A 27,528-nucleotide genomic window follows, 5' to 3' on the forward strand; every position below is an offset into this window, starting at 1 on the left:
CATCAAATGCTTTGTTCACACTATCGGATCGAGAAATCGGGATGCTAGCGGAGCCAGAGCCGAGTTGGTTATCGAACGACCATTCAGTGTCATGAGAGATGAAACCTGAGGCGAATCGAACGCACAAGGACATTGCGATGTTTCGGCAGCCCGACAGAAAAAAAGATAGAAAATAAAAAAAATAAATAAAAAAAACAATAAAAGTAGAAATGAAAATGAAAATGAAATTAAAAATGAAAATGAAAATGAAAATGAAAATGAAAATGAAAATAAAAATGAAAATAAAAATAAAAATGAAAATGAAAATAAAAATAAAAAGGAATAATTGTCATCATCATCATCTGCTTCTCATCTCATCCTCTTCTTCTCCTTTCTCTTCTCTCTCTCACACACACTTACACTCACACTCACACTTCCCTTCTTCTTCTTTTTCTTCTTTTTTTCCTCCTTTTGGGTTCTTCCCTTCTCTGTGTGATTGTGATTGTGATTGTGTGTGTGTGGGTGTGTGTTTTGCTTGGGATTGATAGATTCTTTTGGATTTACCCTAAATTTGTTCTGCTCTGCAACCTTTGCCATGGCTAAGAAGCTCACACACCAAAACACATTCTCCTTCACCTTCTCAGCTTCACCACAATCACAACCACACTTATCATCGCCATCGCCATCGCCATCATCATCATCATCATCTTCTTCCTCTTCTTCTTCTCCTCCTCCTCCCTTTTCATGCCCACCTTCTCTATCTTCAAATGCTTGCATACGACAGAAGCAGAAGGAAACGCGGCAGCTCATCGCAGAAAAGCTCCCTTTTGCCTCCTTCTCTCGGTCCCGGAATATTCTGTCGCAGCAACAGAGTATCCCTGCCCTGAGCGGCAAAGATTCCATCTCTGAATTCGGGTTCAAGACGCTGTTCTACCAAGCTTTTGAGGACGTCTCGGAAGATTCGATTCCTGAGGGAAGTGACGACGGAGTGCAGAAATGGCATAAAACAAGAGATAAGAGACAAAAACGCATACAAGGAAGAATTCAAGAAGGAATGGGTTTGGAAGAAGTAGCAGAGGAGGGATCAAGAGCATGGACAAGAGGGAAGAAGAGGTTCTCCATCAAATTGGTTCACTTGAGGGTAGGAAATGCTTCGCTAAAGAGGCTACTGAGTGGCGCATTGTCAGGTGCTGTCTCGAGGACGGCGGTTGCACCCCTAGAGACAATCCGGACCCATCTCATGGTTGGTACTTGCGGACACACGTTCCCTGAGGTCTTCCATCACATCATGCATACCGAAGGTTGGAGGGGTCTCTTCCGTGGCAATGGTGTCAATGTCATCCGTGTTGCCCCTAGCAAAGCTATTGAGGTTTGAGCCAGCCTCTCTCTCATTTTTTGTCCTTCTTCTTCTTTAATTTTTTTTTTTTTTTGTTTTTCCCTTGGAATTTTCTTATCTTTAGTTTTGTTGTTGATTTTATTTAATTATATGTTGTTATATTGGTCTAAAGTTTCTTAGAGTTTTTCATGATTCCTTTTCTTTAATTTCCTATTGTTTTTTTCTTAGTTATTGTTGTAATTTTGACTTCAGTTGTCTTAATTTGTTTCATTAACTTTATTTTAGACATCCTAGAGGTGAAGCTATTGAGATTTGAGCGCTCAATTTTCTTTTCCTTTTTCTTAATTTGGACTTGATTATGTGTTGTTTTTGTGTAACTCAGCTTTTAAACATGCTAGAAGTATAGCTATTAATGCTTGTGGTATGAGAAAAAAAACACTTAATATTTGATCATCTTCATACGTAGATGTGCTAGATGTTCCTGGACAATCTTGTCTGAATGTTTTATTTTTTGTTGGCTTAAGCTCATGCATAAGAAACAATGGTGTACATATTGTGTAATCGCCACTGGATGTAATGTTCATGAATAAGCTTAAGAAAAGGATAACAATAACATACTAGCCTCGCCTCTGAACTTCCTCATACCATGTTTTATATCCATGAAGGTGTACAGAAGGATGGGGCTCACTTATAATTCTTACGCTCAACTGCACATAAAGCATCCTAATGGTTCTCGTTATGCTATTAGCATCTTAATCTGAGGAGCAAAACTTATACTCAATTGGGTTGTTGACTACCTCTGTTTGTAGTATGGCAATTGCTCCAGGTCCAAGTATCTTTTGAAGGAGGTGCTCACCTCTCAGAGCTCTTAATAATAGGTGACCTTGTGAGACTTAATTTACTAACAGATGACCATTTGACTTGGGGCAATTAAGTAGATCTAGAAGTAATTTATGTACGTCTTTATTTCAGATAACGTAGACAAAGGCCAGATAAGTATGAATAAGATTCGAATATGTTAAATCAAGAAGCAATAATGGAATCTGTTGGATATGTTGGAGAATTGGTTTAAAATCTGTCATAGATCCAGGATGGATTATCAAGGCAGATGCTGGTGTTTGGACTAAATGATGTGTGATTCTAGGCATGTTGACGATGATTGAGAGCAGTTAAGGTGCATCAGAGTGAATCAATGAACTGAAGTATCAAATCTTGGGATATTAAATGGTGGATCCAATTGACTTGAGGTACCATCCACATCACAAAAGTGGTGTGAGCGAACCGTTGGATATGTTGAAGAATTTGGTTGAAATCTGTTGTAGATTCAATATTGATTATGAAGAAAACCAACATTGGTGCTTGGACTAAATGCTGTGTGATGCCTAGGTATGTTGACAATGATTGAGAACAGTTAAGGTTCATAAGTGGGGACTAATGAAACCAACTGAACTGTGAAATCTTGAGATGTGAAACCGGTGGACCCAGTTAAGATGAGGTCAATGTCTAACATTCACATCCGATACTATTTGGCATGCAAATCAGTCCAATGCTGACCAAAAAATAGTGTCACCTGTAAAAGTTGATTTTATATATGAAGGGGTGTTTTTTAACTCTATAAACAGGACTAGTACAATCCCCAAAACAATGTAGCAAACATCAAACACTCAGGAAAGAAAGAATTGAATATAATAAGTCTAGCAATTTTCCTCCATGCACAGAGTCACTTACTTCAACAGGAATGAGGGAAGATTTTGCATGTGCATTGTTGTTTTTCTTATTTTTGGTTTCTGTAATTGTAATTCAAACTGCGAGACATGTCTACGAAGGTAACATATTCGTAGTAACTCAAAATGTGCAGTATGTTGTGAAGTATGGAATGGTCAAATGACCTATAGTATGGCAGGATATGAACAAATATTTATGGTTTCACTATCCATATGCCATATACTTATCAGTATAGTATATACCGTGATTAAGCATCCTAATCTTGATACTTGTTTTTATTAAAGATGATATATTTATGCATATTTGTTTCCAAGAAAGGATTTTCAATGATGAGTCATACATTTTTCAGCTGATTAAGCATTCTAATATGGATAGGTTTTTTTTATTAAAGATGATATATTCATGCATATTTGTTTCCTAGAAAGGATTAAATGATGATTGGAGTTTTCCCACGTTTGGATTTTGGAATTCCTTGATGGAATTCGCATATCATTGTCATTCTGAATTTAATTACTTGTAGTTTGGGGTTCATGATGCTACAAAACCAAGAAAGATAAAAGTATCCCCAAACAAGTATAGTGCAAACTGTTCCAAAAACTGGTCCACAACATTACTAAATTAGCAAATTAGGAGATTGTCCTCTAGGAATGGATCAGTCTTGTGCCAAACCTGTACATTTACATTCTCACTGATAACATCGTTAAATTGCGCATAATGCATATATATACAAAGATGGCCTATTATCCTCCTTTTTCATGTCCCAGATGGTTTTGTTAGTCAAGGCAAGTGTATGGAGACATGCTCTTTGAACATTGATGCGGCATGTCTGGACATTGTACACATATAGCTTTAGAGGAATGCATCTCTGCCAGATTTGTAGTAGGATGTTCAATCTGAGGAGCATTCATTATGCATGTCATTGTCCAGTTTATTATCAGATCACAGAAGATATCATTGTCTCTTTAGGAAAGGATTTGGACCTCAGTGGAGAATGGAGTACAGTATTCAAGGATGCATCGTGCTTTTTCCTTCTAGAGAAAGAGGACACAGAGAGAACCTCTTTAGGGGGTTCCCCATTCAGTGATCTACCTCACCAAAGAACTTTGACAGATTTCTTCTGCACAAATACTATAAAGGACATCCTCATAGTGTAAAAGAAAATGTTGCGCAAAGTGAATCCATGACAGCCAGAGGCATTTCTCTTTGTCATGGATGTTGCCAATGCCAGTGGAGGGTCCACATTCAAGCATAGCTATGTCAGGATGTAGCTGATGCCAGTCGGAACCATAACCCTGATGTGCATGTTTTCATAAGATCAGAGCCACCATCGCACTGAGCTTTCCATATTAGAGTCACCCCATGAAGAATATTTTCAGAGGAGAGCAATTTCAATTGCAATTATGAGGCACCAAATTAAATTGTTGACTTTTCATGATCACAATTCGATTCAGTTAGTTTACAAGTCAACGTAAATAGTTATAATCTTTATCAGGTCTCATAGTTCATTATGGTCTTAGAGACATAAATATATATTTTTTTGTTTCTTTCTTGACTTTGAGATGATTGTTCAATGCCTAATGCATTGGTGCAGGATAGATATTCTCTTTAATGTTGGACCCAATCTGGAGAAGACTTTGAGGCTCTATAGGCTCAGTGGAGCCTTAACTCGATGTATTCTCGTTATCATATTCCCAAAGGAATATTTTATCTTCTATTTCATCTATTATGCGGCCGAACATTATTAGGCAACTTGGTGATTTTGGTTTTCTCATTTCTAAGTCTGGTAAGGGATCCTGAAGGTATCATTGAATCCTTGATAATTGTCTCTCCGATAGCTTTTTGTAAAAAACATATTCTGTTGGTATGAGAGTCATTCATTCATTTTGACAAAAAAGGTGCTATCATCATGCATAGTTTGATTACTTCATCAGCAAGATAATCATTTTAATAGAGTAACAAAGATCGAGATTTTCCTTTTCATTGTATTACATTTTAATGTGAGATCTCACCTTTTGGTGTATAGAAAGCATTTGCAATACTTTCCTCAAGAATGTGGAGCTTCATTCATATGTCTTAGTTCGATGCACACACCTACCAGACATGATTTGTCTTCTGATAACAATCTATCTGTAACTGATTGGTAAAAAAAAAATAGATTACTGTTCCTAATAATATAATGAGATGCTCATCATGAAAACGTTTTGCTACAGCTTTTTGCATATGATACCATAAAGAAGGTTCTGGATAAAGCACCGTTTGTGTCATCTCATATACCAGTGCCTACTTCTTCTATTGCTGGTGCAGCAGCTGGAATCTGTTCAACCATCTGCACATATCCACTTGAGTTACTAAAAACTCGCTTAACAATCCAAGTAGGCATTATCTCTATTTTTTCATCTATGAACATTATCTTGTAAACCGACTAATATACATATATATTATAAATATATGTGTGTATATTTCCATTTTTTTGTATTCCATTTAGCGTGGCGTATACAAGAACCTCATGGATGCATTTATAAAGATATGTGAAGAAGAGGGTCCAAAAGAGCTGTACAGAGGCCTCACCCCTAGTCTCATTGGTGTGGTGCCTTATGCGGCGACCAACTACTTTGCATATGATTTTCTAAGGAAACTATACAAGAAGACAACCCATCAAGATCAAGTAGGGAATCTTCCTACACTTCTGATTGGTTCAGCCGCGGGAGCTTTTGCTAGTGCCTCAACCTTTCCTCTAGAGGTGGCAAGGAAGCATATGCAAGTCGGTGCTATTTCTGGGAGGCCAGCTTATGATAGTCTTTTTCATGCACTTTCTAGTATTCTTGAGCAACAAGGGCCTGCTGGCCTTTACCGAGGTCTCTCTGCAAGTTGTTTCAAGCTCATACCAGCTGCGGGTATATCTTTCATGTGCTATGAAGCTTGCAAAAGGATATTGATTGAAGACCATGAAGAGACTTCCTGAGATGAAAGAAAGATACGCCTCCATTGTTTAGCCTATGTCTAATGGTGGTAAGTGTACAATCTATGGCAAAAACACAAAACTATCCTTCACTTGTTGGGTATTTACTAGAACGCCCTCCCCTGCTGCGTTAAATGTTTTACTACAAGGGGTGGTTCTGATCAATTTCGATGTATTCTGGCAATTATCAAAAAATTCTGGTAAATACCCAAAAACGTAAAGGTAGTTTGGTGTTTTTCTGGAAATTTAATGCATGATGATTTACTATGAATAGTATTTGTGAGTAATTATTTTTGTCATGTTATCTATGCATGGCTAACTAGAAGTGTTCTTGTATTTAAACTTTACAGAGCTATTTTTGGTGCGTTTATCAAAAGACGTTCAGAAGTTGGGGATAAATGCATCAACAGTGGAATCAAGTGAAGAGCGTATATACGCTATACATCTATATTCGTTACCATATGTCATGACAAGTTTCTCTCAACATTTTTAGGAGATTTTTCTAGTTTTCGAGGCAGAATGGGAGACTTTTTTTTCTTCTAGAGAGATTGCTTTGATTAGTACATTCCTAGGCTAAAATCTTAGGATCCATGCTATTTTTAATTTGAAGTAGAAGCAAGCTATATAACTAAGTGAGATGAAGTGAAAAGAAAAAGAAAAAAGGAAGAAAGATCACAAGGTCAAAATGATCCAGAGGTTTTGTGGCCTATGAGAAAGACCGTAACGGAAGTGCAATTTTTAAAAAAAGAGGCATGATTCATTTTGTTTCTTTCTTAATAAGAACTCATTGCACGACCAAATGTTGGTGGATGGTTGTCTAAAGGAAAGTTCAAACTCACCTTGAGAGGGTAAGAAAAGGTGATTGGTTCAAATATGGTTGGCCTTTTTAGGTACCTAAAATAGGCATATTCTTATGCTCTCATACTAAGGTATGAGAATTATTATATTATTGAGTCATCATGTATGCATAGAAGTCTTATCTTCATATGTAATATGCAAGTGGAGAGATTCACATATAATTCTAGAAAGACTCAAATGTACGTTTTTTGCCGTGTACAAGCATAAGAAATAAAGTTCTGGCATGGAAAGGGAATTCTCTGTTGTAGTAATTGTTCATTTTTCCTCATATTTGATGCTATTTGAACTTATTTCAAATCCCTATTCAAAAGTTTTTCTCATATGAAACAATTCAAGCCACTGTTCTTATGTTCTGGTTTTGCCATTTCAAGTCAGGAGTGGAATCAGCTTGAAGACATTTTGGTATTTTGATAGTTATATAAGTTTTTTTATGAACTGTCACAGTGTGCTAGGCTGAGTAAAGATGCTGATAAAATATCAATTAGGCATGATATGAAGGTGCCCAAAAATTTACAAGATTGTTGGTGAGAGAAAGGTACCATTGTAGCTAACTTGTTATCTGTTTTGTTGGTCCTGCCAAAATAGTGGAATATTTGTATTATAAATTCCTTTGATATGCCAAGTTAGCATATGGTGTAATAATATAGGGTTTTGTAATGCTACAACATCTTCTACATGGGATCAAATGGTGCTGATTTCTTTTGTTTTAAAAGAAATAATTGCATTAGAGAATCAGACTGATAGGCCTCAAAGAATATGATAGTTGCATGCCTAAGGCAACTAGTTTTTATAATTTTGATACATTATTTATTTCCAATAAGCATGAATATCAAGATGCAAAGCATCATCAAATTAAAGGGTATCATGATATGTCACAATTGGTTATCTAGATGGACATTTATTGGACATGTTGAAAAGGGTTGTTGAACGGCATGATACAAGTTGATTGATGAATAGTCTTGATATTTAGTTTTTCACATCGCTTGTAAAAATCTTTCAGCACTACAAAGGAGTGCGTTGTTGAGGATTTGTGATTGTTTTATGATAACCCACCAAGGATGTTTAGCATAACTAAATGAGCAAGGATTAATGTTTGCATTCCTTAATTGTGCATGAATTACAATAGGGGAGGGTTATATGCATTTTTTTCATTCTTCATGGAACACGTGATACCAATGAGATATTGGATGCCATGATATGAATAATAAAGACTTTAGACTTTAGCAAAGTGAGAGCTTGTTCTAGGGTTGACAAGCCATTTGTGGTAATTTTAATGCTTCTTTCTTATGTGGCTTGAAAGTAGCTTTCAAGAATCCCTTGTAAAAAGTGGATTTGGCTAACTCAAGCCAATGTTTCTTGATATGTTCTTTGGAACACACAAGTGAAATGCTCAAATTTGTTGACTTGGCATCAAGCTAAGAGAGAGTGACAATAGGAGGACGTGTAAAATGTGGTGAACAACATGTCACAAAGAAGATGACATTTGATGAAGTTTATCATGTGTCACTTAAAAATTGGTGCATGCTCAGGCCTTAGCTATCCTTGTTCTGAATAGTGAGATATCTATTTTCTCTTGAATGATTGGACTACATACCAATGGGAAATATATATTTAGATTTTTAAATAAAATGTAGATAGCTCTTGCATTGGACTTTTGCAATAAGTTCTCATAAAGGTATTGTGAAAATTCTTATTTCTTCCGGTTTCCACAAATTGAAGATATCCTGGCACTAGTTGAGTGGGTCTAAAAGTTACATGATATTAGAGATGCAAAGGTAGTGGATAACTTTAAGTATACAAACTTTAAGCAAAGCAAAACCAATCAATTAACATAAGGAGAATACTATAGAAACATCTCAAGTTGATTAAAGAAAATAATAACTTTATACATCTCCTAAGTATGTATTTGGAGATCTCTATGTATTCACCAATAAGGATTATTATGAACTCCTTGATCTCAAAAGGAAACATAGGAGACAGTTTTGACACCCACGAACTAGGAGGGAAAGTGGAGACCTTAAGGCATGCTTCATTGACCTTCCTATATGATGTTGTAGTGGGGGAATGCATAAAAATAGGATATAATGAACACTTTAACAATTACACTCTAACCAATTTGAAGATAGTTTAGGAGAGGTTAATATGAACGTGTAGAAAACCACACAACGGAGCAAGATACAACAAACAAATGGAACTTTAATGTTCCAATCAATATACATTGGCATACCTAGGAAGCGACACTTTATTCTCGACATCCAATAAGGGAATAAAGTAGAATTAAATATAAGTGTTAAGAACATGATCCACGTGTAGCTTGTGGAAATCTACATCTATAATTGTGTAGAGTGGAATAAGGTGGAAAATCCAATATAAAGAATAAATAATGATTGAAGTGAATATATACGTGACATGAACTCATTCATGATTGTAATTACATGATGCCCATGATGAGATATTTGATCATGAACATACAATTCATGCTTATTGTGAACTAGACGCCCATAATTCTTTAGTTCTTTTCCAAGAAAATATAATAATAATGTGTAATCAATCAATGATGTTACAATATAAGAATGGCTTGCCATGTTATTGGTTTATATTGAGCAGGATAAGAATGAGGATGCTATAAAACTCTATCCTTGAATGCTTGTGCAAGGTCTCTAACTACTATGATGACATTTTCTGGTATGTAGAAAGCATGTGGCAACATGGGAGAATTGGTAGTCATATTGAAATCAAATTAGATGTTGAGATGGATCTTAGTTAAATGAAGGATCCATGGCTAGCCATTGGGATAGTCGTTTTTTCTCTTCTTTTCCGTCTATTTTGTAGTTTGTACCTTATAGGTTTTTTGAAAACTAATGAAAGGACATTTTGTTTTGAAAAAAAATAAATATAAAATATAAGCAACATAATTGTGGGTTGATATTAAGGGTGATCTACAAGATTATGAAAAAGAAAAGGTTAACTTTGCATTGTATACAAGAGGTCAATATGTTGAGGAAGTGTCGCCATGTATGCCTATTAATTCAGTACATAATGGGGTGGTTTGGGAGATTTAGATCGATAGTCTTCTAGGTTTTGTGGACTACTAGATGTCAAAGGATATTTCAGGAAATTCAATGGAATGTTGTGGATGTAGTTGAGAAGATTTGCCTTGACTTTGGCGCATACACTAAAAGGAGAATATGATGCTATCAAGGGTGATTCAGATGTAGTCTTTTGAACACAAGAGGTTTTTAAGGAGAGATGGGAAAGGATGAATGTCTTTTGCATGGTTAATGGTTGTATACGTTGGAGGTATCCGCCACCTCTCTAGGTATTTCCTCCACCGACATGAGGCATGTGTCCATATATAATTGTTCTTGGCAATGCTTTGGGAGATATGTATGTCGGTGCCTAAGAGCAGTTGAAAAGGTAAAAGATTGTGATGAAGTATCATGTAAATCGTTTTAGACATAATATAAACCATTGTTTGAAAAAAAAAGCAACATCATGTTCCTCTTGTATCCAACAAACAAAATTGGGTTACATTGTTGTCATTCACATATAAATATGCAAAGACTATTGATTAATGATGAGCTAATAGTAGGGGATTTTTCACGTGGTTTTCAATTGTTTTAAATATGTGATGAATTGGTTTGAGTTATGGTTCTATAAAAAGGTTAATGTGCACATATAATTTTGATGTGCTTACTACATGTATATACATGTATTCTATAACGTATGATTGCTAAAGAGCTAACCCACACAACTTGCTCCACCTATAATAAAAGATCACATGGATTTGTTTAATAGTTTAGTTAACAAGACAATGCACAATGTTTTCTAGATTCATAAAATATACCCGCTCATTTTTCACTGTTATCAATGACATCTAATTCAACATGGATGAATTTGCAAAGAAATACTCGCATTGATCATATGATGATGCCATGATATTATGGTTCTTGTTCTTGGTTGGTGTGTATAGTAAGAGATAACAAAATTACCAAATGGGCACGTCTTGACATTTGATTTTAATGTATATTCCCTCAACATATAAACTTGTGGATCAAAGTTGAACAATTAGGTATGATACATATTGAGAGAGATCCAAAAACATGTAACTAGTAAGGGCATAGAAATTTGTGTGTTTTACTTCTTATTGTCCAAGATTACCCGTTCCAAGAAGGATCTATTATGCAATCTCAGTAAAAGGACATTCAATTGACGAGGAGCGTTACATCATGTGCATGTAGTGTATCTAATGCATCGGAATGGAGCTATATAAACTCGAAAATTGTGTGAGGCATTATAGTGGCCACTATACTTTAAAAAGGGAACACTTGACGAGGTTCCACATACATGATACAAGCTTCGAAATTACAAGAACAACGAGTATAAGACTAATATGTTACATTTTTCCATAGTCTCCTTTCTACACACAATCTTTCTTACCTATGGAGTATATTCCTAACCTATCTCGAAGGCTAAATAACTAGACTTATGCATTGTTGAGGACGAATTTAAATTTTGTCATTGTGACGATCACTTTTTGTTTAATATATCATATAAAAGTTCTCTCTCGATATGCTCGTATGCCCTGCATAATTTATTTTTGCTCCTTGATTATCACCTAGCCTCTTCATCTGCTTAAAACTTTATTTCCCACTCATGCCTCGAGATTTTAACATTCACAAGCCCTTATTTCTAGAAGATAAAGCTAAGGACATTAGTCACCCAGACAATGTAGATTGCTTGTTGAATCTAGACTCCTTTTTCACCAACAATTCGAGTATGTGATGTGTGCCTCTTTTGACAATGAAGAGCAAACATCAAATCAAATTAACTAGGTCATGCTACCTCAATAGCTCTACATTCATTGTTCTAAGACGAATTTTGTGGATGATTGACACTGAAGTTTTCTAATATGACTCGATTTAAATGCATTATACTATCGATATCGTCCACATAAACTAATGTGACAACGTTCTATCACATCATCTTTGATGACTAGGAATAACAATCCATTAACCTTTTTTTAGGTTGAAAACGTGGATTTCACAACTAAATTGCTTATTACCACCTTTCATCGAGGAAAATATTGCAAGGAGTATTTTCTTTGTACATAAGTTCTACAACATAAGCTATATCCCCTAAGCTTCAAACTTCTTACAAATCAAAGCATGCACTATTGTTCCACAAAAAATATGCAATATGTCATGTATCATGAACTTGATTTTTTTATCATAGAGAAAATTCAAATGAAAACAAAGTAAATGTTTGTAGATGTATCATCAAGATTGTCCAAATGATAGAAATTACTAATCCACGTACTTTTTTTTATAAAATTAGATAATATAATCATTGTAAGTAATAAATAATTGGGTAATTGTCTTCGCAAAGTCTAATTAATAACCAAATTCGCATAATGTGTCACCCACTAATGCACAATTACTTCCTTTAAAGAATTATTAAGAGCAAAATGTTGGAACTAAATAACTGCATTCTTCTCTTGGTTCTATGGTTTTCACTGGTAGAAAACATTGTCAATTAATTAATTTCTAGATACAGTTTGGGTCGTGCGACCATCTCATTCCAATTCTTGTTGTTTAACTTCTTCGAAAGGGATTGTGAGAAGGATGGTTGTATGAAATTTACATCGAAGTTCAACTAGATATAACTCTTGAAACCTTTGTATAAAGTAATGTGATAGATCTTCTACCTATTTGTAAGGATTATGAAAATGAAGATATCCGAAGTAACTTATATCAATACATTGAGCGAGAAAATCAAGATTTAACGAAATGTGACAAGATAGAAGCCTAAAAAATGAATTAGACAAGAAGTCAAATCAACGATATACATTGTAAATGAACATCATGACAATATAAAAAACTAGTGTACATAATGGATCATTTATCTCACAACTTCTTGTGTTATAAGAACAATTCTTCGTTTGTGAGCATTTACTTGATTTCTGTTTTCAGCTTCAAAGTGTGACTTTGTGGAGTTACTTGATAGTGGTTCAATCAGAATTATCTAAATGAATTATTTTGTAATCACACTCTTGATTTGGTGGGTTTATTTGAAGTAAAAAGCACAACACTAGCTCGACATCCAGCAATTGGAATGAGGAATCGGAGAATGGTCCATTATTAGAACTAGATCAATTAATCAATGTTAAGATTATTTTAAGATTGATTATGGTCCATTGTGTTAAGATTAACATCCTATCAATATAATTGATCAATTAGAACATAATCTTAATCAAAGACCCACAATATAATCAAGAGGAAGAGAGAAAGAATGGCATTTTGAAAAACACTCTCTTAGAGGGAGGTATGAAGAAAAACAATTTTTTATTCAAATAATTGGTTCGAAAGTAATGGATTGAATAAGAATTCAGCCTTGTTAACTACAGGACATAGAATATTGAACATAAGAAGACTTTAAAGTTAAAACAATTACTCTAATGTTTGACTGATTTAAACATTTTGACTACCCATTTGAACGTAGTGTACAACAAGGTTTCTTCAGCCTTAACTAATAGGTCGAGTTTCATTAGGATGAGTAAAATAATAATAGTCTTGTAAGAACACAATGCAATTTTATGGGAATTCAGTGGAGAATTTAGACTTCGTTGGTTAAATTTTCCCTTTATAAATAATACTTTGGATGGACAAGTTCAAACATCAGAGCTAGCATTATCATGATCTTTCTCCTAAATTACAATGGAGTTGTTCCCGTCTAATTAATGTAAATGCACCACAACTCCTACCGCGGCGTTGGAGAAAGTTTTCTGAACTAATTAGATTTGGTTTGAAAACTTGACTTACGTGTTAGTGTGACCACTTGCAAAGAAACCCACTTGAAGGGACATAGCTCTAGGGATTAAACCTTAAGAACTTAGGGATGGGAGACACTCCAAATGATCATTGGCATTAGCAAAGCACCAAAAGACTTAGGTTGGGACTTCCCAAGCACAACAATACAATTAAGGCCAAGCATCTCGTGGGTCTCTATTGATGCCACAAATGATCGTTGGCATTAGCAAAGTGTCGGAAGACTCACGTTGGGACTTCCCAAGCACAACAATACAATCGACGCGAAGCATCTCACGGGTCTCTGGGGATGGGATCAACATGACTTGGCTAACCAAACCTTCTCATGTTTTTTCTTTTTAAAAGGTTCAATTTGGGTTTCGTAAATGTCCATATCGTGAAACGACCTGTAAGGCCAGCATGCGGGTCCTAGTCTCATAGGGCACGAATCGGGTGGGCTCGTTTCATAGGCAAATTTGATACAAGCATCTTCTTTCTTCTTTTCTTTTCTTTTGGTCTGGAGTTAGGCTTGACACGAGTGTAAAAGGAGGTAGAGATCGACAAACTTTGGTCGGTCTACGGGATTCGAGGGCGGGCGAGTGTGAAAGCAAACTCATTTGAGTGGATTGGGATTTGGAGGGGAACGTTTCATGAAATTACAGAAATGGGAGGGGCCATCCATCCCATTCATTCAACCCATCGAAAAACAGAATTTCTGCTGAAATTTTAATGGACATTCAGATTTATTAAGTTTTTTTTTTTTTTTGCTGATTTTTTCTCATTTTTAATCCCAAATTTTTTTGTTTCTCATCAGGACAACTAAAAAAAATCCCTACTCCGATCCTTCCAATTGTAATACCACTACTATTACTTCTACTAATTTGGATCGTAAATTCTACTAGTACTATGACTTCTACTAATTTTTTCGATCGTAAATTCTATTTAATTTGTTGGCTTTCGATGTTCTCCATCGCTTTCTTTTTGCCTTCAGTTTGTTGTTGGTTACATTTAGAAAATCATTAATCTCAGGATTAATGCCCTTTCTCCATTAAGCTTGCTGGGATTTCCCACCCTCCGATTATATTTCCCTTAAATTTGGTTTGTTTAATTTTCACTCGAAATTTTCATTTTCTGAGAACTTAGTGTTCCACCATAGCTGCTGTTTCGTCATTAAACTTATTTTCTCTGAGAAATTTTTCTATGAAGCATTTTTTTTTTTAATCTAGAGAAATTCTGACATTTCTAATAGAAACAGAGATTTGAGCTTTCATGAAGCTTTTCCTTTTATCCGCCTCAGAGAGTTTGGGCTTTCATGAAGCAATAATTAAAATCAGAGATTTTGAGGTTGTATGCCACCGCCCATTAAGCTAAATTCCTTTTTTCTTTTCTTTTATTTTTTACGGCAAGAAATTCTTGAGCTTTTTAAATACAGAGCTTCGAACGTCCATGAAATCTTTCTTCTCTGATTTTTCTTTTTTCAACAGAGGTTTGAGACTTCTTTTTTTTCATACACAGAATTGAGATTGTTTCCACCATCGCCAATCAAGAAATAATTTGTCAGAGGAGAAGAAAGATGGGGGATGAACCAAGAGAAATTCGGCCCAATTTAGGTCACACAAAATCGTGGGCAAATTTTGCGCGACTTTTTTTAATTTAAAAAAACATTTTAACCTCCAATTAAATTTATTATTCTAATAAAGAAAACATAAGATTGATCTTTATTACGTATTCCTATTTGAAAATAATTATTTTGCTTTTATATTGCATGTCGGGATAAATGATTAATACTAAATACTAAATACTAAATAAGAAATAAGAAATAAGAAATAAGAAATAAGAAATAAGAAATAATAAATAATAAATGATAAATAATAAGTAATAAATAATAAATAATAAGTAATTACTAATAAGTAATAAATAATAAATAATAAATAATAAATAATCTCCATCAGAGCAGAACAAAAATGAAGTAAGAAGAAACAGCAGCATTTATTCATCAAAATACTTCTTCTGCATACATACATATACCTATATATTCCTTGTAATAACGAAATGATGTAATGCTTTGGACTCTGTTTATGCATCACCATAGCTAGCTAGCTTTGCTTGCATTATCTTGGACTCTGTTTATGCATCACCATAGCTAGCTAGCTTGCATTATCTCTCATTTCCCTCTCCCTCTCAACACATCTACCCATCTAGTACCTATCTATTTATTCATATCTCTGTTTCTGCATCCCCATAATGAAGTAAAAAACAACACCTAATCATCAATCACCACAAAGCAAAGGGCATCGTTACATATAAAATTTATGTGGATAGATTCTTCTCCAATGTTGAGGGATGGCAGAGATGCTTTACTGGTTTAGGGAACAGGGGAGGAGAGTAGTAACCCAAGGATGAACCACCACTGCAACTCTCAGAATCATAATGAAAATGATGGTGAAGCATCACGCCCCATTCCACTCAATGTTTCTGCTTCTCCTCCTCCTTGTGGTCTCTTATCATGTCTCTGCTCAAGGTATGCTTTCTTATGTATATATGTATCAAGAAGACATTACTCTGTTTTTCTCGTTTCCCTTTGTTCCGAAGCTCAACCTTTCTTTGTTACCATTAGATTCTGTACGTTGTTTAAGTTGATGATTTCCTTTTTATTTACAACTTGAGTATTAGAAAATGTAAAAGAACATAATGAGGTAAGATTATTATAGATTTAGTTGTGCATATATGCAGATGTGAATCATGGAAATGATGGAAGTATCAATGGAGGAGGATATGGGATGCCATTAAAAGCAGCTCGTTCTTGGTTTGATTTGGAACTATCTAAATTGTTTACCTTACGACCAATGCAATCTCTAACAGAAGATTTGAAAAAGACCATCCATTCTTCGTCGTTCTTTCTCGTGGATGCATCTCGTTCAGCTAATTCAAAATCATTGTTTGAAGTACTACTACTATCAAATGATGGAAATGTGTCATCCCCATCCCCATCCCCATCCCCATCACCTAAAAAGAGACATCATAAGCATCATAAGCATCATCACCAATCTCCTCCCATTTCTGCACCAGAATTACCACCCAATAAATCACACTATTCAGCACCATCGCCTTCAGTTTTATCACCAAAGGAACCACCATCCCAAGCATCAAGAGAGAAGTTGAGAAAAAAACCTGGGGGAATGATACCACCATCACCATTACCATCGCCATCCCCATCGCCATCGCCGGCACCATCACCAAATGTAGTGTCTCATGACAGAGATCATATCTCATCCCCAAGTAAGTAGATAAATTGATACACATGTCTTGAATTTTTCTTTTGGTGATATTATCATATCGATTCCTAAGTGGTAGGCAAAAACAACCCTCTTTTTCTATATTTCCCAAAATGCCCCTGGTCTATTCTAAACATGGTATGATATGGTATGTATGAGTATGTGGGGCACATTGGCCCATGGAACCAAAACATAACCTTCGAAGGATTCACTTGTCCCAAAAGAAGTGACATGAGGACAGAGGCTATGGATATAATTATGTATGATGGTTGTTGACTCTTAAGTAAAAGAGAATGAGTTCGCCATATAGTGTCTCAAAGTAGCATCTATGTAATTGAGAAAGAGGGGATGATTTGATGACCATATAAATGCTTAAATATCACAAACAATTATTTGGTACAGATGAAGGCTGACCAAAGGTATATAAAGTGGGCTTTGGGGAACTGATGAAAAAACCAAGGGAGGGGTGTTTCGGAGTTGTTACTGAATTAACAAAATATCAGATATTCTGATCTTTAAAGCTTCTCATGGACTTGTTTCTGTTACTACATTGTTAGGTCAAGTTCTCACTCCACAAATAGCACCCACAAGAAGCATTCCATCACCAAGTCCAGCTAGTATAATTTCACCTTCATCTCAACCTCCATCATCACCAAATGATGGTAAGTATTGAAATATTTTGAATCTTTTGCTTCATTTTACAATTGCAATATTGTAGTCTTAGGGTGGAAGTAAATTTATGTTTTGGTTGCTCATAGGATGTAGCTCTATGGTGTGTATACCGCCATTGGCAAAGACACCTTTTATGGCACCTTGTGGATGTGTTCAAGCAGTTCAAGTAAAGATGGAGCTGAGCATTCCTCTGTATTCACTCTTCCCTCTGGTGTCTATGCTTGCGGCAGATGTTGCTGAAGCTCTAGTGCTGTCCACAAGGCAAGTGGAGATTGTAGGAGCAAGTACAGATAGTCAATATACAGATTACACAATAGTAGATATGAATTTGGTACCATTAGGTCAGGAATTCGACAACATAACTGCACTTCTCATATATCGGAAGCTCTGGCAACATGAACTTGTTTTGAATGCAACTCTCTTTGGAAATTATAGTGTCATCTATGTCCTCTATCCAGGTAACCTTAGAAAATTTGTTCTCCATGTGTAGTTTTTTGGGTAAATACTCTAAAAACAAAAGTTTGCTTTTGTTTATAAGAATGTTAAATTTTGTAGGTCTTCCTGCATCACCTCCAATTGAACCTTCAAGTGGAGTGTCCCCTACTGCAGGACAGAACCCCTTTGGAGTTGAAGTTAAGAAAAAAAGCTACAATCTAGCCATTGGGACTATTGCTATTATTGCATTATGCTCGGCTGCATCTCTTGTGATTTGCCTTGGTGCCTTCTGGATTGGAATGCTGAAATTCTGCCACCATGCTGAAACAAAGACTCATCAGGTCGAACCTGGGCTCTTCTCAACTTGGACTAAAAGATCAGGTAAACAAATGAGGTGATGATGATGAATTATCCCCTTAGAAAGAAAGAAAGATATATTAACGTCTTTTAAGAGGCCAAAATGGCCTATAAGACCAAATAAGAGATTACATCTTTTAGAGAGGTTGATAGATTTTGCCCTCTGACGTTAAATATGAGTTATGGGACTAAAGTAAAACATTTTCATTGTGTGAAATTAGATAAGTGATTTCTGGTGTTCAAGAATTTTACAGATGAATGCAGAGAGAGAGAGAGAGAGAGAGAGAGAGAGAGAGAGAGAGAGAGAATGTGTCTTACAATCACAGGACCCTCTGCCATATCGAGTGATATCGAAAGCTCGGTAGTATCCATGTCATATGCATCAAGCATGGCAACTTATAGCAGCATTGCAAAAACCTTTACGTTTGCCGAGCTGGATAGAGCAACTGAGAGGTTTAATCTGGAGAATGTTATCGGGGAAGGTGGGTTTGGCCGAGTATACTCTGGCAACTTAGATGATGGAAGAAAAGTGGCGGTGAAAGTACTCACAAGAGATGATCAACAAGGAGGAAGAGAGTTCATTGCCGAAGTAGAGACGCTGAGTCGTCTCCATCACCGTAATTTGGTCAAGTTGATTGGTATTTGTATCGAAGATCACAATCGCTGCTTAGTATACGAGCTTATTCCGAATGGCAGTGTGGAGTCTCATCTTCATGGTACACTTGTATACATAAATGATGATAATCAAACTTTTGGTTCTTGCTCTTGCATAGATATTTCATCACATGCTGAATATTATACGGGTGCTAAATTCTAATCCATAATCACAGTAGCAAGGAGGCAATGAAGCTAAATATTTTAGGGCAAACTCTGTATGGTTATGGAAGGGCTGTATCTTGTCCTTAGCGTATGGAGATAGAGAGGGCATAGCACATCCATTCCTTAGATAATGTGTGCAGACTTCATTGAGTAGTTATCCAGACCATAATAATGCCCTTATTTCTTGTGGCTAGCCTTAAGTTTTTGTTTAGATGCTCATAACATCAAATCATTAGGAAATTGCTTGATAAAGAGTGTTGTTGGCATTTACCAGGTATTGATAAAGAGACATCTCCTTTGGATTGGGATGCGCGGATGAAGATAGCCCTCGGTGCTGCCCGTGGATTGGCTTACCTCCATGAAGATTCCAATCCCCGTGTCATCCATCGAGATTTCAAGGCGAGCAACATTCTATTAGAGAACGATTTCAATCCAAAGGTTGCAGATTTTGGTCTGGCAAAAGCTGCACCAGATGAAGGAAGTGGACATCTTTCGACGAGAGTGATGGGTACATTTGGGTATAAATTCTACCCCTTTTTGGGTTCAATATCTTAGCTATACATATCTCATCTATACATAGCTGACAACATATACGTATATACTCTATATACACAGCTTACAGGATACATATATCTTCTCTCTATCCATAGGTAACAAGATATATAGCTACTCTGTATACATAGATAGCAAGATAATGTATATATATATATATATATATAAGCCACAAATTCATACCTACACGCATACATTCATCCTTCTGTACATACATTATTATATATGTACATGTTGCATGCATGCATCCATACATACATACATACGTATGGCTGACATATATATGTGGGTATTTCTTAACATGTTAATATCTATGCACAGGTATGTTGCCCCTGAGTATGCAATGACAGGGCATTTGCTTGTGAAAAGTGACGTGTATAGCTATGGCGTGGTATTATTGGAGCTCCTTTCAGGACGAAAACCTGTGGATATGTCCCAACCTCAAGGACAAGAAAACCTAGTGACTTGGGCTCGGCCTCTTCTCACGAGCGAAGAAGGAATAGATGCGTTGGTCGATCCTGCACTATATAACAAATATCCTCCTAGCAATTTTGCGAGAGTAGCTGCCATTGCTTCCATGTGTGTTCAGCCTGAGGTCTCACATCGACCTTTCATGGGAGAGGTTGTGCAAGCATTGAAGCTAGTGTACAATGACTCTTCTAATGTTGCCAATGGAGACATAGTTTCTAGCAATTGTAGTCTTGGGGGTGGAGGCGATTCCTTTGATTTAAGTGAGACCCAAGTGGGTGGTGGCTATGGTGGATCAGGTCACGAATTATGGGCTGTTGATAGGAACTCATCCTATGTGCTCGATTCATTTATCTCAATTGACTATGACTCTGGACCTAGCCATGGAGCTACAAAGACTGATGTTAGAAGACCTCATGTCTCTTCATCATATGGTCATGGTGCAAGACATAAAGTGGACAATGCCATGGCTGGTTGGGGTGAAGGCTCCTTAAGGAGGCATAGTCTTTCTGGACCCCCATCTCCAAGGAAGTGTAGTAAACAAGATGGTGGTAGTAGTGAATACATTGCATGTTCTAGGTTTTGTGTTACAGAGTAATGATCTATACATGGATACAATGCACACTGGAATGCCAGTTGAAAAGAATTCTCACGGAAGAAAAACCCCAAGTAAAAGGAAAATCTTGGTGTGCCACAAACATGGAGGAAAAAAGCTCCAATGAAGTGAATAGATAAATATGGAGAGGTTACTTGGGTTCAATGAAGATGCGAAAAACGTGTATTTGCTAACATGTTTGGTATGGAAAACCTAATCTGTAGGTGCACATCCATAATCTCTCATAATCTAGATGGAAAACCTAGAGGAAAAACCCCAAAGGAACTTTATATGACATGAAGAGGTTGTCATGATTCTAATATCTTATAGCTCACCATTTTTTTCTCTTAAAGGTGGGAGGTTGGTTAGTTGCAACCAAGTGCATGTGGTGGGAATTAAACTCTTGTCCTATAGCTCATAGAGCATGAGTTTAAACCGTTCGCCCAACCTCAGCTCATTGGTTTTACAGTTTCTTGACATATTGATCCCTGTTCAATATAAAACAGACTGTAGCCAAAACCATTCTTGGACTTGATTTGGAGTTTTATAATTCTTTCTATCAAGAATCCAATTGTAAAAAACAAAATCTCAAATTGATTTCAACTTAATACCATCATTCTTCCTCTAATTCTTTAATGGGAGCAGAATGGTGTACCAAAGCTTCTCATAGAACAATGGCATATGCGCAAATATGGTGGTACTAAAATGGTGATTCTTGTCTAAGATAAGTTCATGTATCAATTGAATTTTATTTCGTGTCTACAAGTAAAAACTAACAAAGTGAATAGAATTCTATTTAACCTATCTTTTGGTGATGGTACAAAGAAGGAATAGGACATAACTGTAGAACAAGTTTGGATCTTGAATAGGGCCACATACTCTTCCTTTTATAGCTTCTGTATGTGTGAAAAATAAACATGGAACCAACATTTACAGAAAATAAGATTCGTTACATGTCATGCTCATAGTTTTGAACGTAACTCCTTATTCTGAGCTTAAATTTCATTATGTTTCTATAGAAAATGGCCAGTACATCCATTCTGATAGATCTTTGGCCATGTATAGTAGCTCAATTTGAAATCCAATTATCCAAACATTAACATATTTGAATCCTAAAATAATCAATTGGCCCACCATCAATGTATACCTAATCTTAGGTTTGGACCCTAAACTAATCAATAAACTTATTAGAGTCCTGAGATGGTTTGTTTTCTCAATCTCGTGTCCATGTTTTCTCTTTATTCTCACTCTCTCCATGATTTGGAATTTGGAATTTTTATTGTTTTGAAAGATTGAAACCCTTGTCCAACAAGAAAACACAGATTTGGGACAAAAGCACAAAAGAGCCCATGCTGTCATATACTACTTTTGTTTGTTCATGTGAGAAGGTAAAAAAAAACATGCTTGTATATAAAAATAGGAATGATACTATGCTTGGAGCCATGCCTATCATTAACTTGGAAGTAGGTTTGCCATAGCTTAATGGATACATATATTCACATTTGTGGGCATATGAGTCAACTATCTCGCTAATGTTCTCTTCATGTTTCTCTATTCCTTGGTATTGGAATATATATAATATTATCGACAAGCTACCATCCTCTTTGATTGAAACTTCAAATTAACGAATACACATGACATTGCGAAGCAAAATTACATACAATTTAGCTATGGACATATGTTAAAGATAAGCTAAATAAGGGCAAGTTCCAATATTGAGATTATGTTGGAAACGAGTTCTTGCATTTGATTATGTGAATGGAGAGGATAAGGGAAGACACAATTGAGATATAGAGCCCCTTGGTGAAAGCAATCAAATATTGCAATGCTTGGCCCCACCCCATGGATAGAAGAGCAACCCACGTACTCAAGCAAACCCAACTCATCAAAATCTTCTCGCAATTGCTCATCCTTCTTTTCATCTTGAACATTTTGAATATATTCTTCATTATCGAACACGACAAGTGTGGATGTACGCAATGATGAGAAAGGTGTTAGATGGGGCCTTTGGATGGCCTGACACATGAGTAGGCCCACATCCCCCAAGTCAGTAAAGTGTTTTCTTCGATTTATTGATTCTTCTAGTGTGGAAGAACACTTCCTTGCTAACTCCCAGAAGTCCATGTCTTCTCCTTGGATATAATATGTGTTCATTATAGATGAATGGTAGAAACCTACAAAATTGTATACACGTTTATAAGGAGAGGTTATACCAAATACATTAAGATAAGATACAAGTTTTTTACATATCTCATGCTGCAAAAATCTAGTTCCTTTTGGCAATCCCTCGGACAATCTCTACATGATTCTCTACAAACTAGGGATATCCCACCTCAAACTTTACTCAGACACTTTGTAAATTACTCTTTGTTAATTCGTGGGTTTTCAACTCACATCGAGGTTTTTGACTAGTCATAAGTATTACAAAATCAAAAGATACCAAAGTTTGATTACATGACATTATCATCTCAACAACATTTTACACTTTTGAAATTAGTGCCTTTCAATGGAATCTAATTCTTGTATTAAATAAAAAAAAGCATTTAAATAACATACAACTTACAAGTAAAGTGACTAAACATTTAGATTCTAATGATTATGTGCATTAGTCATGAGGTGAAAGTCATTTTCTATTGTGAATATATGTGCACATTCCACCCCACATGATGCCATAACTCTAGGTTGGGTTCACATGTTTAAACAAAGAAGATGACCGTTCTCCATGTAGATAGTTGAGGTTGTATAACAAAACAAGGTGGCAATAAGTCGCAATCTCACTCTACAGAAATCGGTCATGAGACTTTAACTTCTTTAGCACTCAAACATGTTTTGTCGAAAACCCCATCAAGACAGTTTGTGTGTTGTTTCTTAAGGTGTACCAATCATTTATTGCCACATCAGAAACACAAATCCATCTTGTTCAATCTCATTCAGCCAATATTGTTTTGCCACACACAAAAAAAGGGATTCTATCCTAATGGCTTCATTTTTACCGACGATATCTTACGAGATATGGAAACGACTCTACATCGGCAATCACTCAAAAGTTGTGTCTTGGTATACTTGTTAAACCAATGAGGTTTTGCAAAAGGGTTAGTTAGGGTCTATCTATATGTACATTGGACGGTAACGAGATTTCACGATCACAAAGTGATTAATTACCCTAAGTACATTCGGGACCGAAGAGATTTCTCTTTATCACAAAACAACTTGATGTCAGACAATCATTCATCACTTGTGGACTCATATACTTGTTAAAAAGCCCAATGATATTCCATTCACTCACGATAACGATTCACGATAACGTGACTCTGTGGTCAGAGACCGGAGTGATTTGCCGAGGTACTCGAAGTTATTCAAGGAAAGAGCTTTTTCTCGACAACATGATGATAGTGTGGCGGTACATATTTGGAATCTCTAGTAAATGTGGTTTTCTGAGCATTCATTGGACTAACAACTCTTTAACTTATCCCTGGGCCTAGCCCTAAACCCTCTTAACCACAAATAATCTAATCCTAGCCCTAGCCCTAGCCCTAGCCCTAGATCTAGTCTTAGTCCTAACCCTAACCCTAACCCTAACCCTAAACCTAACCCTAGCCCAAATAACCTTAACTTTTTAACCCTAACTCACTCCAGTTATTCGGTGGAAGAAGTAAAGGCACTCACCCACAGTGGAAGAGGACATGGGGGGTTGCAAGAGCGAGCGGCAATCTAAGAGCGTGACTACGCCGTGGTGCTCCCCCCGAAACCCTAACCCTAGCTTCTTCACCATCGCCGTCGCTTTCAGACCTGCTGCGGTCAAAGCTCCCGCTAGTCTCACCTTGCGATCACCACACACCTGTGTATTATATATATATATGTATGGATGCACCAGAATCTAGCCATTAGATTGGACATCAAGATCATGGAAAGCACCAACAATTTAGGGTTTCAACATACACCAACATACATACATACATACATACATACCCCCACTAGGTGCATATATACAGAGAAAGTAGAGGAGAAGAGGGTAGGGTGCGTTATGCATATACATATGGCCCCAAAGCTTTTGCCTTTCATGGTGGGTGGGGCTGATATCCATGGGAGCGGTATATTTGTTTTTTGTGCAAATATGGGAAGGAGAAAAACTCAGGAGAAAGAGATGAAAATGCATAATTCTGAGAAATAATAATAAACTTGGCAGGGAGGATTGATGTTCCAAAGTTAGGGTACTTTTGTTTCTGTTTCAGGGCTGTATGTAAAAAACATTCTACAGTAAGTAAGACAAACGCAGACAGACAGGGTTTTAGATCTAAAATGCTGGGTGATAAAGTCTCTCACATACAGACATACATACATACATGTACTATACTCGCAATGTTTTGATGATCTCACACACAAATCTGGAAAATTGGCCACACCACACCAATTTCAATGAATAAATCTATATGTACACAACTACTGTGATGTACCATATTGGTTTCTGTGTTGTCTTCTGCTTTTGGGTATCTAAAACAAAGGATCTTCTTCATGATTACTACTGATTTGGGCAATCGATTTCGGAACTCTGGCGATGATAATTAAGAATTATACCTGCAATAGTCGACCAGCTTGTTGGGCGTTTAGATTCTGACGAATAATCCGGGAGCAAGATCTCCCCTCAGCATTAGGGTTAGGGATGATGGTGTCAGGATTAGTGTTATTAGTACTAATTTGGTGTTGGAATGGAAGCATGGCATGGCGCCTTGAGCCCAGAGAGTAACCAAGAATATCTATGCCATGAGCCCAGAAGGGCTTTGAGCACATCTCTCTAGAAATGCAATCTTCGATTGGTGCTAGATCATAGTCAACAACATGTGGATCCAATTTCACTACAGCTACTGTATCATCTCCATCGCCATCTAATTCTTCTTGGCTCTGAGATGATAAAAGAATGTTCGGCTCCACATGGCTCGATGCATCGAAAGTGTTCATATCGGTATTAGATGCATCAAAACAGTTCACATGATTGGTTTTAGATGCATCAAAACAGTTCACATTCTTGGTGTGAGATGCATCAAAACTGTTCACATTGTTGGTATAAGATGCATCAAAACTGCTCACATTGTTGGTATTAGATGCATCAAAACTGTTCACATGATTGGTATTATTAGATGCATCAAAACAGATCACATTATTGGTGTGAGATGCTGCATCAAAACTGTTCACATTGTTGGTATTAGATGCATCAAAACTGTTCACATTGTTGGTATAAGATGCATCAAAACTGCTCACATGTTTGGTATTAGATGCATCAAAACTGTTCACATGATTGGTATTAGATGCATCAAAAATGTTCACATGATTGGTATTTGATTTGATGCCCATCGACTGACTTGTTGTACTGGAAAATTTATACTGACCGGGTTCTTCAACGGAGCTGTTCATATCCATCAATTCTGCGCCCGTAGGCGAGGGAGAATAAGGTTGTGATGCCCTTCTTCTTCTTCTTCTTCTTCTTCTTCTCAAATTTAGCATGACTTGGATGAAGCTGGTGAGGATAGTTGCGGCCGAGGTGCGATCGCAGATAGCCGTGTGGAGCCTCAGGACAAGCAACGATTCGGTCGCCCTCCTGCTCGGCCCATCGATAGCACAACCATTATTATTATTATTATTAGCATTATAACTACTACTACTTGTGCCATCATTATAAAGGCTAGCGAACATCATAGGTTGCGGATCGAGGCAATCGTGCTTCTCCCGCCACTCGGGGCACTCCATTGAAAGCTCCGATTCCAGAATAGACATCCATGAAGAAGAAGAAGAAGAAGAAAAAGCATTAGTAGTAGCAATGCCATCATCAACACTAGTGTCAACACCACTATGAGCACCATCACTAGTAGTAGTAGTAGTAGTAGTGGAAGTCCTAGTAGGAGATGTGTGGTGGATGACTAGCTTGAGGTAGGGGTCCTTGGCCACGGAGAGTGATGGGCGGCCCCGTGTCCAGAGTAGGCGAGACCGGAGACGCGGGTGGGCGGCTTGCACGCCCCGGAGCGCCGGCTCGATGAGCGAGATGGGCAGCTTGTCCGCGTTGAACCGGAGAGCCAACACCGTAATGCCGGTGCCCCCGTCCACCGCCTTGCACCAACAGTACTCCGTCCCGCCCACGGCCCTACTGTAAAGGGCAGAGGAGGACACCTCCATTACCTCCTTCTCCAAGACTAACAATCCATTCTCTTGGTCATCCTTCTTCTCCATCTTATGAAGGAAAGATTGGTTGGATATATGTTATGTGTGTGAGCTTAATTTATAATATATATGTATGTATGTATATATATATATATATATATGTATGTATGTATGTATATATTGGTGAAATGTCCATTAGTAATTCTGATTTCCAATATATTTGGTTCCCATTTATTTTAATGATGTACACACACACACACACATGTCATGGGTACTATGTGTATGAGCCACTTCCACACATTCTTTTGTCTTCTAAAACTTTGGAGAACCAAGAAGAAGAAGAAGAAATGATTAGGGGGGGTACAATCTGCACATCCTTCTGTTGTTTATCTTCTTCGAAGAGCTTTCCCGTACAAAAAAGTGTCGCAATGCTATATCCCGTCTAAATACATGGATATTCGCCCCTACACATCGCGTATGTGTGGCCAAAGGTTAGGTTTTGATGTGCGGCCTACAATTTCATGGGACATATATGTCTCAAA

General features: G+C 36.8%; 3 protein-coding genes across 6 annotated transcripts; 2 read left to right on the forward strand and 1 right to left on the reverse strand.

The window, feature by feature from the left end:
• The first annotated feature begins 419 nt into the window (after window positions 1-419).
• LOC147859241 (adenine nucleotide transporter BT1, chloroplastic/mitochondrial-like) lies at window positions 420-7,104 on the forward strand. Of its 2 annotated transcripts, none has more exons than XR_015530341.1 (4): window positions 420-1,348; window positions 5,251-5,412; window positions 5,526-6,221; window positions 6,350-7,104. XR_015530341.1 is itself a non-coding variant. In XM_087325623.1 (4 exons), exons 1-3 carry the CDS (start codon window positions 575-577, stop codon window positions 6,000-6,002), a joined length of 1,413 nt encoding a protein of 470 aa, XP_087181749.1. In that variant the 5' UTR covers window positions 421-574; the 3' UTR covers window positions 6,003-6,049; window positions 6,350-7,104. The 2 variants fall into 2 exon arrangements, 1 of the variants encoding a protein (XP_087181749.1); XM_087325623.1 differs by having other exon boundaries at window positions 421-1,348; window positions 5,526-6,049.
• An 8,861-nt stretch (window positions 7,105-15,965) lies between these two features.
• LOC147859242 (receptor-like serine/threonine-protein kinase ALE2) lies at window positions 15,966-21,440 on the forward strand. The gene is made up of 8 exons (XM_087325256.1): window positions 15,966-16,184; window positions 16,397-16,942; window positions 17,496-17,600; window positions 17,697-18,068; window positions 18,166-18,426; window positions 18,729-19,118; window positions 19,496-19,739; window positions 20,095-21,440. The coding sequence occupies exons 1-8, from the start codon at window positions 16,094-16,096 to the stop codon at window positions 20,837-20,839; spliced, it is 2,754 nt and encodes a 917-aa protein (XP_087181382.1). The 5' UTR covers window positions 15,966-16,093; the 3' UTR covers window positions 20,840-21,440.
• A 920-nt stretch (window positions 21,441-22,360) lies between these two features.
• On the reverse strand, window positions 22,361-27,079 carry LOC147859243 (uncharacterized). 3 transcript variants are annotated; one of them, XM_087325255.1, is made up of 4 exons: window positions 25,922-27,079; window positions 25,412-25,858; window positions 24,503-24,674; window positions 22,361-23,010 (listed from the first exon to the last, which is right to left on the reverse strand). In XM_087325255.1, exons 1-4 carry the CDS (start codon window positions 27,053-27,055, stop codon window positions 22,529-22,531), a joined length of 2,235 nt encoding a protein of 744 aa, XP_087181381.1. In that variant the 5' UTR covers window positions 27,056-27,079; the 3' UTR covers window positions 22,361-22,528. The 3 variants fall into 3 exon arrangements, with proteins under 3 accessions (XP_087181381.1, XP_087181380.1, XP_087181379.1); XM_087325254.1 differs by having other exon boundaries at window positions 25,889-27,079; XM_087325253.1 differs by having other exon boundaries at window positions 25,412-27,079.
• Window positions 27,080-27,528: the final 449 nt, after the last annotated feature.

The sequence above is a fragment of the Azolla caroliniana genome, unplaced genomic scaffold (assembly GCF_043228905.1).
Source record: "Azolla caroliniana isolate FFs.n. ecotype wild unplaced genomic scaffold, voAzoCaro1.0.p SCAF_10, whole genome shotgun sequence".
NCBI classification, from domain to species: domain Eukaryota; kingdom Viridiplantae; phylum Streptophyta; class Polypodiopsida; order Salviniales; family Salviniaceae; genus Azolla; species Azolla caroliniana.

What these genes read in the sequence shown, in the direction of transcription:
- LOC147859241 (XM_087325623.1), top strand. Translation starts at nt 575, where the DNA reads ATGGCTAAGAAGCTCACACACCAAAACACATTCTCCTTCACCTTCTCA. An exon ending in CCCCTAGCAAAGCTATTGAG is followed by an intron (nt 1,349 to 5,250) that starts GTTTGAGCCAGC and finishes GTTTTGCTACAG; the next exon opens with CTTTTTGCATATGATACCAT. An exon ending in AAACTCGCTTAACAATCCAA is followed by an intron (nt 5,413 to 5,525) that starts GTAGGCATTATC and finishes TATTCCATTTAG; the next exon opens with CGTGGCGTATACAAGAACCT.
- LOC147859242 (XM_087325256.1), top strand. Translation starts at nt 16,094, where the DNA reads ATGAAAATGATGGTGAAGCATCACGCCCCATTCCACTCAATGTTTCTG. An exon ending in CATCTATGTCCTCTATCCAG is followed by an intron (nt 18,069 to 18,165) that starts GTAACCTTAGAA and finishes TAAATTTTGTAG; the next exon opens with GTCTTCCTGCATCACCTCCA. An exon ending in AACTTGGACTAAAAGATCAG is followed by an intron (nt 18,427 to 18,728) that starts GTAAACAAATGA and finishes TTACAATCACAG; the next exon opens with GACCCTCTGCCATATCGAGT.
- LOC147859243 (XM_087325253.1), bottom strand. Translation starts at nt 27,055, where the DNA reads ATGGAGAAGAAGGATGACCAAGAGAATGGATTGTTAGTCTTGGAGAAG. An exon ending in AAGCTGGTCGACTATTGCAG is followed by an intron (nt 24,675 to 25,411) that starts GTATAATTCTTA and finishes TATAATACACAG; the next exon opens with GTGTGTGGTGATCGCAAGGT. An exon ending in CATGTCCTCTTCCACTGTGG is followed by an intron (nt 23,011 to 24,502) that starts GTGAGTGCCTTT and finishes ACAATTTTGTAG; the next exon opens with GTTTCTACCATTCATCTATA.